At 39.7% G+C, this 18,165-nt stretch overlaps 1 protein-coding gene across 1 annotated transcript; it reads right to left on the reverse strand.

Moving 5' to 3' along the window:
• Window positions 1-11,277: 11,277 nt before the first annotated feature.
• On the reverse strand, window positions 11,278-17,906 carry BTF3 (basic transcription factor 3). The gene is given in 7 exon segments (XM_035553643.2): window positions 11,278-11,642; window positions 12,180-12,236; window positions 14,712-14,913; window positions 15,125-15,183; window positions 15,186-15,237; window positions 17,527-17,595; window positions 17,752-17,906. Coding segments are annotated over 7 exon segments (618 nt in total). The 5' UTR covers window positions 17,884-17,906; the 3' UTR covers window positions 11,278-11,595.
• Between the last annotated feature and the right edge of the window lie 259 nt (window positions 17,907-18,165).

The following is an 18,165-nucleotide window of genomic DNA, read 5'->3' on the forward strand; positions in this document are numbered from 1 at the left end:
CACTTAAAACTACAATGAAATAGGATATGATACTTTAAATAATGGAAAAGCTTTTGCAACAGACTTTTCAGAAGTTTTTCCCCCTGACAATACATATGCATCCCCCATGCATTGTTCACATATGTTTACCTAAGCATTTATCCATTGTGTCCACTAGAGGTCTGGCATCTGTACACAAAAATACACCTCTGAGCCCCTCCTTTCTTAGTCTATGTGTAGTGAGTGCAATCTCCAAATTGCTCTCCACCAGCAGCTCAGAAGATGTGAATGAATCCAGGTAAGTTACAATAGTAAAAATACAGCTAGTATCTCAGATGTGTTTTTCAATTTGAAAAATCATTCCATACAGAAATCAATACTGTTTACAGTATTGGTACTGCAGTCCCAACCAAAACTCCCAACTAGGTGGCTGGGGTAATCCAGCCTAGTTCTTTGGGTCAGAGACAGAGAAATTATGGATTCAAAATAGTAGCTTTTTTATTTCAAAGTGACTGAATATACAGTAGGAAGATGTGCAGGGGAAAAGAACAACAACACAAGATAGATTAAACCTGAATTTGTGGCCAAGTTTTTCTCTGTAATGAAATGCGTGATCTGTAAAAGATGTAAATCAGGTCAGAATTAACCTCTGCAATGTGTTTGTTTTTGTTTTGTTTTGTTTGTGAGAGAACAGAATACCCATTTCTTTCTGAAAGCTGAAATCTTGAGTGTAATGAAACTTAAAGGAGACACTTGAAGCAAGAACTTGTAACAACTTGCAGGTGTTGGTGAAATCCTTGCTATGTTTAACTATTATCTACCTTTTTTATGTAGGAATTTTTATTTATTTTTTTTTTTTTAGAAAAAATGTACTATAAGTAATTTTAAAACAATATGAAGTGGCATTTGCTGTAAAGTTATGTGGTGGAAATACTGAGATTCAAAAGCCTGGGTAAAAACAAATGGCCTTCCATGTTGATTGAAAACATACAATGCAAAGTTTTCTTGCAATAACATAACCTGAGCCATTTCTGACTGATTTCTAAGGCATCCTCTATAAAAACATGCTGTTTCAGTATGCATAAGCAAAAAAAAATCTTTTTGTTCTTTATTATTTATGTTACAGGAAAGTAATTTTTTCTAAATCATGAACATTCAGTACCTGCTTTGTATTTTTTCTTAAACTTCAGACAATACTGAGTTTATACAAAATAAATTGATTAATGGTTATGTATTACCTGAAAATGTATACTAAAAAATGTTGGGGTTTTTCAGATAAGATGTAAAGATGCGAATTAAGACAGTAAAATGTAATTTTTCTTCTTTTCGCTGTAGAATTTCAAACAACTGTCAGATAACCACTAAGCATCCCACAAAACTGAGTAAAACGGTGAAGATGATCGTCCTTGAGAAACTTTTCCTGCATTAAGAGCCCTTTCTATAGTGAAACTTTATGCTGCTAAAGCAATGATCTTGGAATTGAAATTTTCTATGGCAGTTGTGAGGGTGCTGTGGGGGGAAAAAACAGCAGTATTTCACAAGCCAGGTTTTGAAATATCAGCCTGCTGATTTTGAGTGAAGGATTTCTGCAACCACTGATGGCAGGGAGAAGACACTAGGAATTACCTTTGAACGACATACTTTAGTCTGGACTTGTCATTGTTTTTCCTTGCCACAGCATGCCACAAGACCTGAGGAATTTGAAAATTCTGAGATCAAAATCTAACTCCATGTTGATTTTGTAAAAATCACTTGCCAAAGTAATTCTTTTATGGGAGCATTAGAGTATTTTACATTTAAAGGTGAATGATACATACTGCACTTCAAAGTGTTAGCAAACAAGTCTTTTCTGAAAAAAGAAATTTTTTTTTGCCAAATTAAATGTGCAGCATGTAATCATAGATGTCATGAACAATGCCTCACAAAGCAGATTGCCTTGCACAGCTTGATATAGCAGTGATAGAAAGAATAGTTCAGAGCTGTACAAAGTCTTTGTCTCATTCATTCACATTCGACTTTGCAAAGTATTCTGGTCTATTTAACAGAGAGAGTGCACAACAGATGAACTCCAGTCTGCAGTGCACTGGGTAGGACGCTTATCAGAATTAACATTCATTTATGGCTGCTGCTGGCTGCAGTAGATTGGAAGCCTTACAGTGAAGACAGCCTTTATCTGTCTAGCAGGGAGGTAAATGAAAGCTGAAAAAGAAAGAACAGTTCTGTTCCTAAAGATTAATAGTATAGATGAGAATTAATCCTACCAAGGGAAAAAAAAAAAAAAAAAAAAAAAAAACTTTACACATAAGTTTTCAAAAGCTCAGAAAAAAAATAAATCTGCATTTGAACAACTACCAAGGACAGACAGTGAAGAACAACCATAAACAGATTGTTAATAAATGATTAAAGGAAGTTAATACGTTGTCTTTAAGGTGATTCCTGAAGGAACATAACATAACTTTACAGCTACGCGTCTCCACCCAGACAGGATTCATTCAAGTGACGAGTTAATTAAGTACAAATCTAGCATTACTATTTGCATGTAAATGTGATGAGAATTTTGTAAAACACTCCCCTGTCCCAGTTTTCTCCAGGGCCAGTTACTAGTTCCACTCTGTTGCTTTCTTTGTTCATCCATCTTGTACTTTGAATTCCCTACTTGAGTTTCTGTGATAGCAGAGAGCAGCAACCTCCTGCCAGATCTTCTCAGGGTAGCGCCTCATCTCTCTTAAGCCTGTGAGTTTTTCCTTGGTTTAAAAAAATATCAGGATCTTACACTTCCTCCTCATACTGCCCAGAGAGCTGATGCCCGCAGTGCAAAGTCAAGGACAGGACAGAACCCTCCACCTTTTCCAAGATCCACGATGGGTGTGCTCAGCTCCCCACAGCGGCTCCATAGTCAAACTCCACCTGAGCGGCAAACTTTCCCGTGTGGCACTCCTTCAGACAGAAACCAGCAGATGGTTTCTAGCTGCTACTCCTGCAGAACGAAGCACTCGAAGCACTCTGTTGCTTAGCTCCAAAGATGCAGAAATCGGCCATTCAATCTTATGCTTACTCAGCTGAGAAATAATGTAGTGAAGCTTCTATTTATGGCAAGCATTAGTTTTGGATTTCCAGGGCTGTTTTACTGCACCATAATCTTACATTTTTCCTGTAGCCTTTAAGTAATTTTGAAGTCCATTTCTTTAACTCCTGGTGATGCTACTTAACTCACAGCCATAACAGAGGCCAAAATTACTGCTTCTTCAACTGGTTTATGATTTCTTGGAACAAAAAGGCCAGAAGTAGGGCAACCACGAAAGTTTATCCTAACTCTAAGAAACTCACATTCACTGCTGTATATAATCCCTAGCATGAGAACTGCATATTCTCATGAAAAGACTAAGGGATGAGAGAGAAAGGGAGGCAGAGACCAAGAGAAACAGACAGAAAAGGGAGAAAAGAAAGAGAGAGGGAAAGACCATTTGTATTTACTGTGATGGACTAAAATCTATTGTGCATTTTTCATGAGGGAGCTGATTGTTAGGGGCATTCCAGCAGTTTGTCCTGACCATTGTGGACCAGATTGTTTTTTTCTCTTACAACAATAGTATAAATCACCAGAGTGCAGACATAGCCTGTCACTAGACTGATCATCATTAGTATTGTTATAACAGTTCCGCTTGCATGCACCTCCTGCTGTGCAGCAAATATGCTTTCAGGAAGTATACTGCTCTGTCTGGCAATGAATGTATAACTGGGTGAATAAGAAATCCAGTCACTGGGTGCTTTGAAGATCAAAGATATTGTTAGGGGCTAGTCCTTAGGAATGACGTCTGAATAGATCTTTCTGTTGAGGTTGATTTGTCACCAAATTAAGCCAGCAGTTCTTTATGCATATAGGACTGTAGAGCATGTCAGTCTTCAGCAGATGAACACTGATGGAGTCAACCATACACACAAAAGCTGGCAGATCAGGGAAGGTTTCAGAGCCCAACAGAAAGTGAGATGTAAACTGGGTATGGCAACCAGGGGGATTATAGCTATGGGACTGCATCATATACTTTATTCTTTTCCTGCAAGAAGCAGCCTAAGTAATCTCCAAATAATCCGTAAGAATAAATAAATAAATAAATCCTGACCTGCATCATTGGGAATATTGTTTCAATTCTTCACATAGACCAACTGCATGCCCTTTTTTTTTTTTTTTATAATTTTTATCAAAACATGGCAAATACAGAAACATGACATGCTTTCCATATCCCTCAAGTATTTTTAGTACATCAGCATTTCTATTTCATAAATGGAAAACGCAGTTTACAGGCTAGTACCATTTTCATGCAGATCCCAGCATTTGTCTCAAAAGTATTTCAGCAAACCTATTATACCATCTGATGGCTTGACTCAGCCTTTCTAAATCACCATTAGGTTTACCATTGGGATGGACCTAGGCTGTCTTAAGCATTTTCGTAGATTCATAGAATGGCTTGGGTTGGAAGGGACCTTAAAGACCATCCAGTTCCAACCCCCCTGCCATGAGCAGGGGATGCTACCCACCAGACCAGGTCACCCAGGGCCTTGTTCAACCTGGTCTTGAACACCTCCAGGGATAAGGCATCCACAACCTCACCGGACAACCTGTTCCAGGGCTTTATCGTACTCTCAGTGAAGAATTTATAACCTACAGGCTCAAAAAACAGTTGCTTTGAAAAACATCATAAGAGCAGGTTGCCTAGCTATTCTCTACCAGTGGTATGAGGTTTATCAGAAATATTGGGAAAGATCGTAAGCCTAACAACATTGCCATTGTTTCTAAAAAGGGTTTTGTTTATAAGTATAATGCTTGCCTGCTTACATGTGTGAGAAAAATCTCAATTTTTTTTTTCAGATAGAATATTCTGTGAAGCTATTTTATTCATGATTGCAAGGGCAGGCATCCTGCAAGGAGGAGGGCACAGTAGAAAGTATATCATAACCTGATTCCTGTGCCCAGAGCTTTGCTCAGCTCCCCACAAAGAGCTACCCATCCCCTCAGGCGTCCCAAGCTTGCGGACGTACAGGGGGCATCAGAAATGGCATCAGGCCGTTCTTGCACAAGGCTTTGGGCCATGCAGAGGGAGGTCTCTAGCTCTGAGGAAGATTTCTATCCTGGCCTTGTCATGAATGGCCTTCTTCAGAAGCCAAGGAAGATGGTGGCAGAAGGTTGGCACTGGGGCCTGTCCTCTCCTCTCCTGTGACAGCAGTGCTGAGAGCGGCTGTCCAGGAGCTCCCAGAGTACTGCGAGGTTGGAGAGGGAGCAGCCTGGGCTCCCCCCTCTTCCCAGAGCCCGCTCGCATCGTGCCGCCGGCAGCACAGAGCCCAGGCCTGAGCAGGGTCATGCCACCCCAGCACCCTGCGGGCACCAGCCAGGGAACACTGGGAGAAATATCTCAGTTTTTCAGACAGGATCTTCCCTGAAGTTACTTTATTCACGATTGCAACGGTGGACATCCTGCAAGCAGGAGCACACAGTAGAAAGTATATCATAACCTTATATTCCCCATTACCCGATACCTGATTTCTCCCCTCTTTCCTCTTTGGCTGAGTACTACAGGTTCACAAGCTACTTGACAACTTTCTATACCATAGATGTACAATTTTATTTGACCAACCGTTAATTTCTCCTTTTCCATTTTTTTTTCTCCTTCTTTCGTGACCAGAGGACCCGTGATTTTAGTTTTTACTGTTTTCGCACTGCTCGTCCTGTTTTTCTTAGCTATCTTCCTTTTTTTTGGAACAGTAGGGCCTTCCCCTTATCTGCTTAACGTACTCCCCACTGCTATGCTACTGTCATGCCTGCACAATCACTTTTGAATATGCAAGGTTAGTGGAGTTTTCCACTGCAAAAAACAGCTTCTATTGCAAAAACACAGCTTTGTTTCTCACAGATGAAATGTGAAGATATCAAGAGCATCTACAGCCTTCTAGAAAGTATACTGTTGCATTTTTCTACCCCAGTAACTATATTTTGAAGTTTCAAGTCCCCCTTGGAGTTTAACTTAGTCTTGCTGATACAGTTGTCTGTCAAATATACTGTATTTCCTAATGAGACAGGAAAGACACAGAGATGGGGTAAAGCTGAAAAACAAAGCTAAAGCCCATGTTTTGAAACAAATAATAGCAATTTATTTTCAAAGTGTAAATAATTAAAATAGGACTATGCTAAAATGTGAGAAGCATATATAATGGGTGCAGAGTGTCTATTCTATGAACATGAGAGGGCTGACACACTTAAGACAGAATGACAATTCATCTAGCCTACAGCTCCTGACAGAGGTCAGTCTAGACATCAGTGTAGATACGCACAAGGTCACACCTAAACAAGTCTCAGTTTTGTATGCTGTTGGAAGAAGATGACTCAGTGAATCCTAAAACCTCTAGGCTACTCTGACTTCTACCAACAGTAAAAATAATAATAAAAATCCTTGAAGATCATCCCCCTGGGTAGAAGTTACTGGAGCATGAAATGCCACAGATGTGCATGGGTATTGTTTATCCAGATGCTGCGCACAACGTATGCTAAAGGCAAAACCCAGTTGCATAATCAGCTTGTTAAATTCCACTGTATGGTTACACTCTCCTCAGGAACTTCCCCAAACCATGAAGAACTGCACCATCTTCTAACACAAAGCATTGCAAAGCAGACAGAAGGGCAGTAAGTGAGACATCCCACTAATTCCTTGCCGCTGCTTTGGATGACACCTGTCCCAGGATAAACATTTGTAAGAGACACTTCAAACCAATGTGCCTGCCTCTCTGCTGTGACATTTGTTCAGGTTTTTTTTCACTTCAACTCATTATTAGTTTAGGTATGAATCCTACCAGCAGCCCACAAAACACTAAGAGAATATCTGACCCTGAAGCCATACACATCTACCTTTACATTTGTCTAATGCAGTTACTCTAAGTAACAGGAAAGAAGCATAACAGGACTAGCTGCAGTTCCTGGGGCTGTGGCTTAAACCCAGAGTTCCCCATGTTTCAGTAGGTGCTTCAAACACCTTCAAATCTTGCATTTAAAAGCTCTGTATCATTGCATCATTTTAAAACCAAGCCACTGCACTGAGGAGGTGCAAACATTTGGCACAAGTTACATGCTGTTTTTTCAGCAGAAGACTCTTAAGTTAGACATGGCTGATTTTTTTTTTTAGATTCCTGCTTAAGCCCACTAGATGTTATTAGCTCAGGTGCAACACCATAAACAATTATATACATCTCTAACCAGAGAAAATAAGACCTGTCAAACTCAACTTCAGTTGTCTTCTAAGTGGGAGAGCAGAACACTACCCACATCAACATTTTTCAGTACCTAAAAAAAAAAAAGCACAATATTACTCACTTAATTCAATAGAAATGCAGAATCGGGATTTTAAGTGCAGCAGGTATTTCCATTAGTATCTCCCAGTATGGTGCACATCACATCAAGTCCCTGACTAAGAAAAGCGTTATAACGCTTTTTTGGTTATTGGATATCAGGAGCAAAAAAACTGCATGCTGCATGATCAGTGATTAGTGCTTACACCACTAATTAACCAGTGATTTGTTCAGATCCATTAGTAACCCAAAAGACTGGGCAGTGACTCTCCTGTAAAAGTATTATTGAAAAAAAAATATATATACATATATATAGTATTACTTGCACTACACAAACTTTGTTAGGATGGCTTTTTCATTGCCAGAATACTTTTACTGCAACATAAAGACAATACACAAGCTTCACCTGTTAAATTGATTTCTTTCAAGAAAACAAGCAAACAAAAAAATATAGCAAGACAGTACAGCATTACATACTCTCTTCCTTCTGTTAACATTTCTCTATAAAAATAATCTATGCATGAAGTGACAGAAGGCAGAATATTAAGAGGGCAGCTGAAGACTTTCATGATGAGAATGCAAGTAGCTTTTACTACCACGAAACCACAGCATAAAGTCAATTGGAATACACAGAAATAATTATACTCCTGGCTCTCAAAGCTTCCACATACACCCACTTTAAAGTTCTCGAGGTTGACTCACAGTCAAACTAATCATGATACTCCCTCATGCTATGCACTGCTCAGCTCTGTAAAGTAAGCTTGATTCAGCTGCACTGACAGATCCATTTCTGTAAAAATACTTCATTCTAGCACCTGGTCTGGTCTAAGTTAGGATATTTCAACAACCAGATCAAAAGGAAAACATTTTCAGCAGCTCTCACAAATTGCTGGATGTAACAGAAACCATGGATCTGAGGAGGGATGAAGACTAAGTTCGGAAAACAAGGAGCCATGTTTCATGCGTTTCTGTAAGCCCAAGACTTGCTAGAGTACTCGTCAGGGTTGTAAAACACTAAGCTTAAAAATCTCTTCTTGACCACCATCTTGCCAATCATTTAAGGCTGTAACCTAATCAACATCAATATGGACTTCCCTCTGTCTTTACCTGTGGCTCTTCAATCTGCACCGAGTATTAATTAATTTCACATCTTTGAATCCATTCTCACAAATGGGATGATCTGCTTCCACATTGTGGTTTCTCAAGCACAATTATTTTTCCCCCAGCCTTGAAAAACATTAACTTTCCCCACCTTACCTCGAACATACAACACCTAACAGACACTTATTTTTCACTAATCCCTTGTCTGATTACATTGTTTTTCTTGACTGAGTACTACGGGCACATATTAATAGGCTTCAACATACACTTAGGTTTTTCAAAGTTTCTTCTCCCACACTGTGGACAATCTTTCTTGGGAACAACTGCAAAGCTTAACAGGCTTAATCAATTTCTTCTTTAAAACTTTCCTGTCCCACGGTGCTTAGTACTCTATATCATAACGTGCCATTTCAGTTTTCAGCATGGGTAAGGTCTGCTTGTTCTATTTGTACTGTACAGCTGTGTGATGTACAATACTCAGGAGCTACAACAAAAGGCCAAGTCATAGGCAAAAAGTTTTGTTGTTGTTTTTACTTTCATACTAAATTTGACACTGATGAAGCAGAGGTACAAGGAAACCATTTTAGAAGAGGTGAAATATTTATGTTGTTTTCCACACACAAAGCACTCATCATAAAACTTCACAGAAGTAAGGGTGAACTGCAACAACTCCTTGCACCACCAGCAAGCAACGGAATACAGTACTCAGGTATTGACTTCAGTGTCTGACTTACTAAGCCGTGAACATTTTAAAACAGCTCAAGAGACCTTTCTTGGTCACATTTGTTAAACATGAGCTATTGACTATGAGAAATTCTCACTGGAACACTTCCTAGGAGACACCACCTCAACTTCACAAAACTTAAAAAAAAAATGCAACCTTTAATAACTCAAGTGCTATCCTCTAGACCTTTAAAAATAGTGCTTTTAAAAATCATTATAGGGAGTTTCTTTTTACATATGCACACGCAGCTTAATATATAGTTTTACCATCTTCTAAAATGAATTGCTTTTCTGTTGGAAGATATAATTTTTAAGACTACAGGAGAGCCTTTAAGGAATAAGTTTAAGACAGTATTATGAATATATTATGAAGACATTTCTAAACATTCATTGCTAAATTGAAGAATTTCAGTAGTGCCCACTACTGTATTGGAATCTAGCTGTTACAAAGCTTAATATGACAGAACCAGAATGAATTTTAATCTGAAAAAGCTATGGGAACAAACAGGCCTTCGTTTTAAGAGAAAACCAAGGAGAAATGCCTGCATTTCTATTGTCCAAGATACGTGGAATGGAGATAAGAAGCTGTTTTCCTTGAGCAAGAATATACATGAATCTCCACACGAGTCCCTAATGGCACAATTATAATATGGTTACATAGAAGTTCAAGCTAATGAGAAACACTAACACAGTTATTTTCAGATTCTGGCAGTTAATGACAGACTAGGGAGACTATAACTAAACTCCTTACTGAGAGGAAATAATGACAACATTCAGTCCAGTGCTGAGTATTTAAGTGTGAGACATGAAGATTAGTATTAACAAGAAAGCTAATTCCATTTAGAGTCTGTTATAATCAAGAACATATTTTGACCAAGTCTTGATCCTTAGTCACAACTTAGGAATGTGTAAGATACACCAGTATTTCCTGATTGGAAGTGTACCTACCACCCATACTTCCACAGATGTCACGTGGCTGCCTATCATTTGAGTAGCATCATTTTGCTAATCAAAGTTCTTTCAGCAACAGTTGTTTCAGTATTTTTCAAAAACCAAGTATATGTCAGATAGTGGGGAAAAGGTTAACTGTCTAGATCATCTAAGAAAGGCAGTAAGTTCCTTCATGAGACAGAAGCCAGTATGACATTTCAGGAGCATGCGCTACAATGGCTTATAGTATGCTGGTCTTTAGAAATACTTATCTGAGTCACAGAAAAGACACATTTACTGATTTCTCAAAAAAAAAAAAAGCACATTTATTGACTCAACAGCTCTCAGGAGGTATAGTTTATCATCTTTCATGAGGTTGTTAGGTTAGGGCCACCACACCCATGTAAACACTAATCTGCTGTTTAGCTTTTTTTCACCTTATTGCTACAATTCAATTAATGTACTTTCTCATTTGGATTAATTCAAAACGAAGTGTAATTTACTGATAAAGTATTTGCAAACTGAGACAAGTAAACTGAAAGTGTTTTGTTGTTAACCCAGCTGTGTCACGCTCATATCCGACCGCTGTCTTAGTTCAAACCATACGAGCGGCATGGCTTGAACAAGTTCCTCCACTCTTTCCCAATAGCTGACTTACACCACACCAAACATGCTTAGCAAGTCAGAGACATCCCCACCCTTTCCCAGGCAAAACGCAAACTTCATGCTATGGCTATCCCTTATGAAAAAATTTGTCCTGCATTTTATCCTGCACAAGACAGGATGAATTTCTCCTCCAGCAGTATTTGCTCTAAAGAGACAATCTTAGAGCACTCAACCACTGACCTCTATCCAAAGCTTAGTTTTTGTTACAGAAGTTTCCTGATCTATCATTAACATCAAACACTCCTAAATGTAAAGTTGAGCCCTCACCCCTGGGGGCAATAGCTATGCAAAGGTTATACTGCAATTTAAGAACTTTTCCTTATAACCAAGAAACAAACTCTCTCATTCTCTGGAACCCAGAGAAGCATTATTTAAGAACCCCTGTTTAAGTCTAAAATGTTAACTTAAGCAAAGAAATTTTTAGAAGCTAGTTTTCTAACACCATGAAAAGAAGATGCTCTGCAGAAAAACAAGACCTCTTATAATAGTTTAATACTTACAGACAATTCTTTTCCTGCTTTTCTGACAAGAAGCCAGACCAGAAAGTTTATTACGTATTTTTTTATTGTATGCCAAAGTTCATTAAAGATGAGGTTTTGCTTGTATACAAGTTACTCAAAAATGTGTCTAGGCAGAGATTCATTAGCAATCTTATTTCAAAGCATAGGTTTGTTCAACCGGGCCACAAAAGTAATATTGTGTACAAGCAATAACTAGAAGGAGCTGCAGGTTCAAGGAGTTTCCAAATATTACAGATCTTGAGATCATCAGAAAATGAAGTCAAACAAAAGCAGTCAAAATATAAAATAGCAGCTCCATGTAGCTTCTTCAAGTTTTAACTTTATTCAGAAAGTGACAGTTAGTTCAGTTTGCCTCGTTCTTTGATGCTTCATCGAAGTTTTCAACAAGATCTGGAGAAGGAAAAACACCAAAATTAGAGTTTGACCCACTTCTGCTTTGCCAAATGTATTTTTTCTAAAGTTCTACTTCATATCAAGTGCTTATGAGGTTAAAATAAAAAAAAAAACAGCTTACAGAACACAGGTCAAATAACATAAGAGCTTTTTAGACTTCATTTTCTTGCTTAAGAACTAAGTTTTAGGTGGTTCATTATAAAGCACAATTCTAAAATCATTTAACTTCACTTGTACCCACAACTAAACAAAGTGATACTGGAAAGGTAGTTCTGTCCCAGACTTTTTACTGAAGATTAAATAATTATCTTAGCCATAGCTATTACTCCTACACAGGACAAAAATGCTATCCCAAACCAATTATTCATCTAGTCTAGCACAGTATCTGAAAATAATGAAATAACCTGTCCACAAAAGTTATGCAACAGTGAGTGACCAATCAATACTCTACTGTCCTTGGCCTAATGTTATGGTACGTAAGTCATCTCTCAGCAAAACTCATTTCCTTTTTCTCAGTATCATGTTTGTTCTTACCTGGAACTTCATCATCGTCATCTTCACCAGTAGCAAGTGGTGCTTTTCCATCCACAGCTGCAATAAGCAAGTAGTTCAAAAAGTGTTATTCTAGCTCACCATAAGCACCATAGTTACAGTGTTGTTCTGCTTTCTGCTTATTTCTTTTTAAACATTAAAAAAGAGTCTAAGCTAAGCTGCAATGCTCTATACGGTTTCCTTGCTGAATAAAAAACTACAACTAGCCTAAGAAGTTATCATTCCCTTTGTTACTGATCATGCTCAAAGAGATGATAGTTTACTAGTCACCATCTTTTATCTAAAGGTATTGAGTGCCTTGCATGGTAGTCATTTTCAGCTACATGGACAAAGACTTATTCTACCAATTTCTCTTGAAAGTATCTTTGTTTACCGACTACTCAACAGTTCTCGAGGTTTACCTATTTCATGACATCAGCAACTTACAAGGAAAAGGACAGATCTGAGTCCTTATGATCTCAGACACTCAAGAAAAACAACAGTGTAATTATGAAGCTGCAGGTAGATGCAGATGACTAGAGACACAAAGATAACTACTGTTCCCTGGAAAAATTAGAGGGATATGGAACTGGATGCACCATTTTACACTTACTTGTTTGAGGTAACCACATGCTCTGGTCCACTTCTCTGATGATGATGATTCAGTACCTTTACTACTCCCATTATATTTGCCAGAGCTACTGAGACTTAACCATGCCTACTGGAGCAGACCAATGAGTATCTCTCAAACTGCAGTAGCAGAACGCTAAGAATAGGCATCTCAGGTCCCTAGGTGCTTGTGCCACTGCCTTTACTGCTATTCTTAGCTGCACTACCTAGGCTAAGCTGTATTAAACTCTCCACTACCTCAGTTTTTCCTAATTAACCCTTCTGATTTCAAGAAAAGAATGAAGAAAAAGACAAGTTTATACCAGATGACCAAAATCACTGTACCCTGATTTCTAGAGAAGTAGATGAATGCATAAAATTTACTCAGAAAGGGCTTGTGACAAGGTCACCGCTAATCGTCCTTTTGTTTTTAATAGCAGAAAGCTGTTATAGCTTGACTACATCCTTAGTGTTAAGTAAGACATTTCAAAAGCAAACTGTTTTTATTTCCTCCTGAACTGTCTGCATTTTCTTTTCATCCCCAAGACCAAACCAAGTTCACTTCAACACCTGCAAATACGATCACTGCACACGCTTTACTCTTTGATGTCAGGTTTCCAAGCCTAGTAGACAATACTGAATGGAAAGTTTTGTGCAACTACCCTGGCATCCACCCAAAGCAGAAATAAACTGCCATTTACCAGATAATGCAAAGCAAGCACTTTAAACAAGCTTATCCACTATTAAAACTGTTCAACTTAGCTTGTGCACAATATACCCATCTTGTTATGAGAAGCAAGGCTTCAGTGGATCAGTTTAAGACCTTCGGATTCTCCTTCTTTTGAGTCCTACTACTATCACACAAAAGCCACGGAAAGAACGTTAGGAAAGAGGAAACTGAGCTTCATGGCCAAAGAAGTGGTTTATTTCCTCATGAAGACTACTTGTGGCATGATTTTTTTTTTTTTTTTTTTTTTGCTGGGAAATAGACTGGAGGGAAGCAGTATCAACTTGAGGAATGGAAAGAGAGGTTGTCTTTGCTGGCAGCAAAGCACAGAAATAAATGTAACGATCAAGTTCATTAATATCAGCAACTGGACATCATAAGCTTCTTGCATTTTCTGTTTAGGATGTTCCACATTCTATAAGCAACAGACTTAATATGTTTGAGAAGACACAGAAAGACCCTATATAGACACAGGGTCAACAAGCCTGTCTTACACTACCAATTCGCAAGCTCTAACAGCACCACCTTTTTCAAATACCACACTTAAGTCCTTCTTCTACTTTTCCCAGACAACCCGAGAGAACAGATGTTCAGGTTGTTTTACTAATTTAAGGCTGGAATAGGAAGTTGGTATATGTAGCTTAATTCTCATGCCAGTCCTACCCTACTCTACACACACAAATTACAACGTATTTTCTTTTGAGTATTGTGTAATTCCCTCTTAGCTACCAAAAAGCCCATGAAAAATGAAATACCTTCACCACACCTGTGAAGGTACAAAGCAGAAGCAAGATGTCTGTACTTAGGTCCCTCCACTCCACTTATATTTCCATTCAGTGCATCAAAACAAACATTTGAAGTTTATCTTTTTAAAGCCTTCCATGATAATTGATCTGTCTAGCTTTAAAGAGATAGGTATGTCAAAATATGGTAGCCACATCAAGAAGGAAACCACAAAATCAAGTCTCGCTGCCGCTTTCTAGTCTTAGACCAGCCACGAGATACACTGAGAAACAAATGCCTCTGCTTTATTTGGTTACGCTCTTTGCTGGAATTGAGCTATAAATAAGATCTAAGAGCTCTACTTCTTTATGTCATAATATGCTTGCAGACAGTAAGAGTGCTCTGAAATTCACTGCAGCTGTATAAATAAGTCCATGTCAGGTGCCAGCATGGAATGCATTCAAGTTTCAACTTACGTTGCTTGGGCAAGGCTTCTGCCAATCTCCTCAGGCTGGTCAGACTGTCAGCTCCGAGCTGATTTAAGATGCTAGGAAGCATTTCTGTCAGCTGCTTTGTCTCAGCATGGCCGGTGATAGTGAAAGTGTTAGCAGCCAGAGATGCCTGGACTTTAGGGTTATTGAAGTGAATGACTGTTCCTTGGTTGGTAAACATATTTACCTGCAAGAAAACAAACAAACAAACAAAAAAACATTATTTCAAGAAGTTTAGTGTGGTTTTTCAATTTAACTAGAAACTAGCTGATTTTTCTAAAGCTCAATGAAGACTTACTGATAATTTACAGACAGGTTTAAAACGCATCAAAATTAAATTGGCAAGTGACATTTTATATTTCTATACTGAAAAGCACTTTTTCATTTGAAGGAATTACCTCTTCAATACCAGAAATATTGTTCACTCCCAATTTCTTCAAAGAAAACTGAAGTTTTTATCATCTGCTGTGGCTGTTCTGTGGACAACCTTCTTCTTTCTGCGGGCAGTACCCTTTGCAAAAAAAACATATAAATTAATATTGAAACAGTTCTTCATAAACTGCAATCCTCAGGGCCACATAACTACTCTGTAGCCATCTACAAATCAAATTTCATACATCAAGTTCCACTTCTGTGTTGCAGTCCGGAAGTCCACCCCTCCAACTGTACTGCTGCAATCCTTCCCTCACAATAACGCAACCTCTAAATGCTTGTGAGAAGTGTGAGGTTTTAGGAAGCAAATCACCAGAGAAACTTTACAATTCTGACAGGGATTCTGCAGCATCCTACTTAGAAAAGAAGAACTGCACATTTATCATTATCTGTTGTCACTGGCCTAAAACTGAAGGCTGAGTACAGACTTCAGTTGTTTTCAAGGTCTCTTTAGATCACTGTTCTCAAGTTGTAGCCAGAATTTCATGAAGTCAGAGAACACCAAGTTATCAATATATTATTATTTTCTCACTCATAGGAGAGTATGAATGAGAAAAAGCCAATCATTCAATTTTTATTCCAGATATACATCTTCATCTGATGGACCTACACGTACGTATTTGAAGAACACTTTCATTTTGCCAAAATATTTATAAATACATGTTTTTAAAAATACTTGCACATAGTATTTCAGATCACCTCTGTTCAGAAAGAAAAACAAACAAAGGTTTAGTTCCCCAACAAACAGAGTTGTAGGTTTCTCCAGGGAAATAACTGTCCCATATTAGAAGACATCTACAACTATGAAAAAGAAGAAAGTATCATTCTAATACTTGCTGGAACAATCATAAGGCTTCAGTAAAATCCAGGGTAGAAATGGCTAACTACACATGAAACTAAGTCTTCCTAACTCAGCCTCCCATCTTCTATATGGTAACAATATGAAAACGTGTTGCTGCCTTGCTGCATAAATAAGTGGTTGCAATACCTTTTGAGTGCAAAGAGGCTGAAGTTAGAAAACTGGCTGGACACTAACATCTTTACAAAAACACCAACAGACAAATTCACATGAAACTAAAACTTGGAGGATTACAGCTCAGAAGTTTAGCCTTTTGTCTAGAAAGTGTGGTGTTCCTTTCCTGCTACTGTCAAGTTAGTGATCTGCTCTGCCGCACACAGCAATACAAAAATTTCTATAGTAATTGAGCCACATAAATTAGTCTCTCTGGACAAAAGCCCTCTCACTCAACTTTGAAAAATTACGTCTTGAATTAAAGGTTATGTAGGAACACGTGACACCCTCCCCACCTCAACATTTACCAGTATTAAGTACAGATATCAAACTTCACACAGTCTGAATTTCAATGAACATCTGCTACTTTAATCTCCATAGATTTAAGCTTCTAAAGATTATGTGTTTTTAGTAAGCAATTCTGCCCTAATCATGCTGAGACATGCTGTTCACGTCCCTCTACCTTTGTACTGGAAAGAATGGATGCAGTAGGCAACTGGTAATATACTATGCATCCATCTGCCAATCTTCTAAAAGGTAAAAAACCTGTAAAACACCTATATCGACTACAGCTGTAAGAGCTGCAATGTGAATGCTTATTCTTAAATGACTAGTGTTGGATATATCTGTAGTCAATACACACATTGATAGTACACACACAACCAGCAATTCAGCAGTTCTCTGCTTAACTAGTAATCCACATAAACAACATGCAAGATCACCAAGCCAGTTAATGCCGATTTCACCCCGATTTAAGACCGTTTTAATCCCCAGTCAAAGGCAAAAACTTCAATGAAATTCACTGGAAACTCTGTCAATAAGAGTTCTGCTGAATAGTTCTTATTCCAAGATACCTCTCTTATTCCAAAATATGCTCATCCAAGATGAGCATATTTCCTCAGGAATAAAGTTACTAACAAATTACTGCCTTAAAAACATGAACTGTATTAAAATGTTTGCCAGCACATGACTATGGTCAAGAAAGTTTTTTTTTTAAATTTTCAGATTATAACTAATCACACAGGTACGCATTGTCAGATGTCATGGCAACATAAAAGCACCTTCCAAGCACTTTATACCTTCCACTTCTACGGTGGTAAAACGATGCCACACACACAGAAATTCCAACTTTGCCCTAAAACGTATGAGTACGGCCACAGTCAGCTCCAAAGGTCTGTGACCTAGCACACCGCCACCTATACCCTGCTATGGAAGTTCACCTGGGCTCTCTCTCTGTAAGGCCTACTTTCTCCTGCCACAGCCCGTACAACACCAGAGCCTGCAGAGCAGCCGCTCGGCCACCGCGCCCTGCCCTTACCGAGCCCTCCCACCGCCCCGCGGGGCGGCGGCACCTACCTTGCCTCCGATGCGCACTTGGGCCTGCAGCTTGGCGAGCTTCTCCTGGTTCATGATCGTTTCTTTCATCTGCGGAACCAATGGCACCGCCCGTCAGGCACGGGGTACCCCCGCAGCCGCCCCAGCCCCGCAGCGCGGCCCAGGCCGCCACCGCCCCCCCCCCCACCAGCCACCCCCGTCCCCCCCCCGAGCCCCGACCCGAGCCCCCCCCCGTCCCCCGGTCACCTTCCCGGGGCGGGCGCGGCGCTGCCGGAGCCGGGCGCAGGGCACAGAGCGGGCCGCGGGCGGAGCCGGGAACAGCACGCGGCGGGGAGCGAGATGGCGGCCGGAAGGCAGGCGGGCGGGAGGGCCGCGCATGCGCAACCGCCGCTGCCTCCGGGCCGCCGGGGGGCGCCCTAAAGGGAGGCGGGGGGGGGGCGGCAGGCGGGGCCTGGTCCGTGCTGTCCTTCCCTTCCCTTCCCTTCCCTTCCCTTCCCTTCCCTTCCCTTCCCTTCCCTTCCCTTCCCTTCCCTTCCCTTCTTCCCTTCTTCCCTTCCCTTCTTCCCTTCCCTTCTTCCCTTCCCTTCTTCCCTTCCCTTCTTCCCTTCCCTTCCCTTCCCTTCCCTTCCCTTCCCTTCCCTTCCCTTCCCTTCCCTTCCC

The sequence above is a fragment of the Cygnus atratus genome, chromosome Z (assembly GCF_013377495.2).
Source record: "Cygnus atratus isolate AKBS03 ecotype Queensland, Australia chromosome Z, CAtr_DNAZoo_HiC_assembly, whole genome shotgun sequence".
Classification (NCBI taxonomy): Eukaryota; Metazoa; Chordata; class Aves; order Anseriformes; family Anatidae; genus Cygnus; species Cygnus atratus.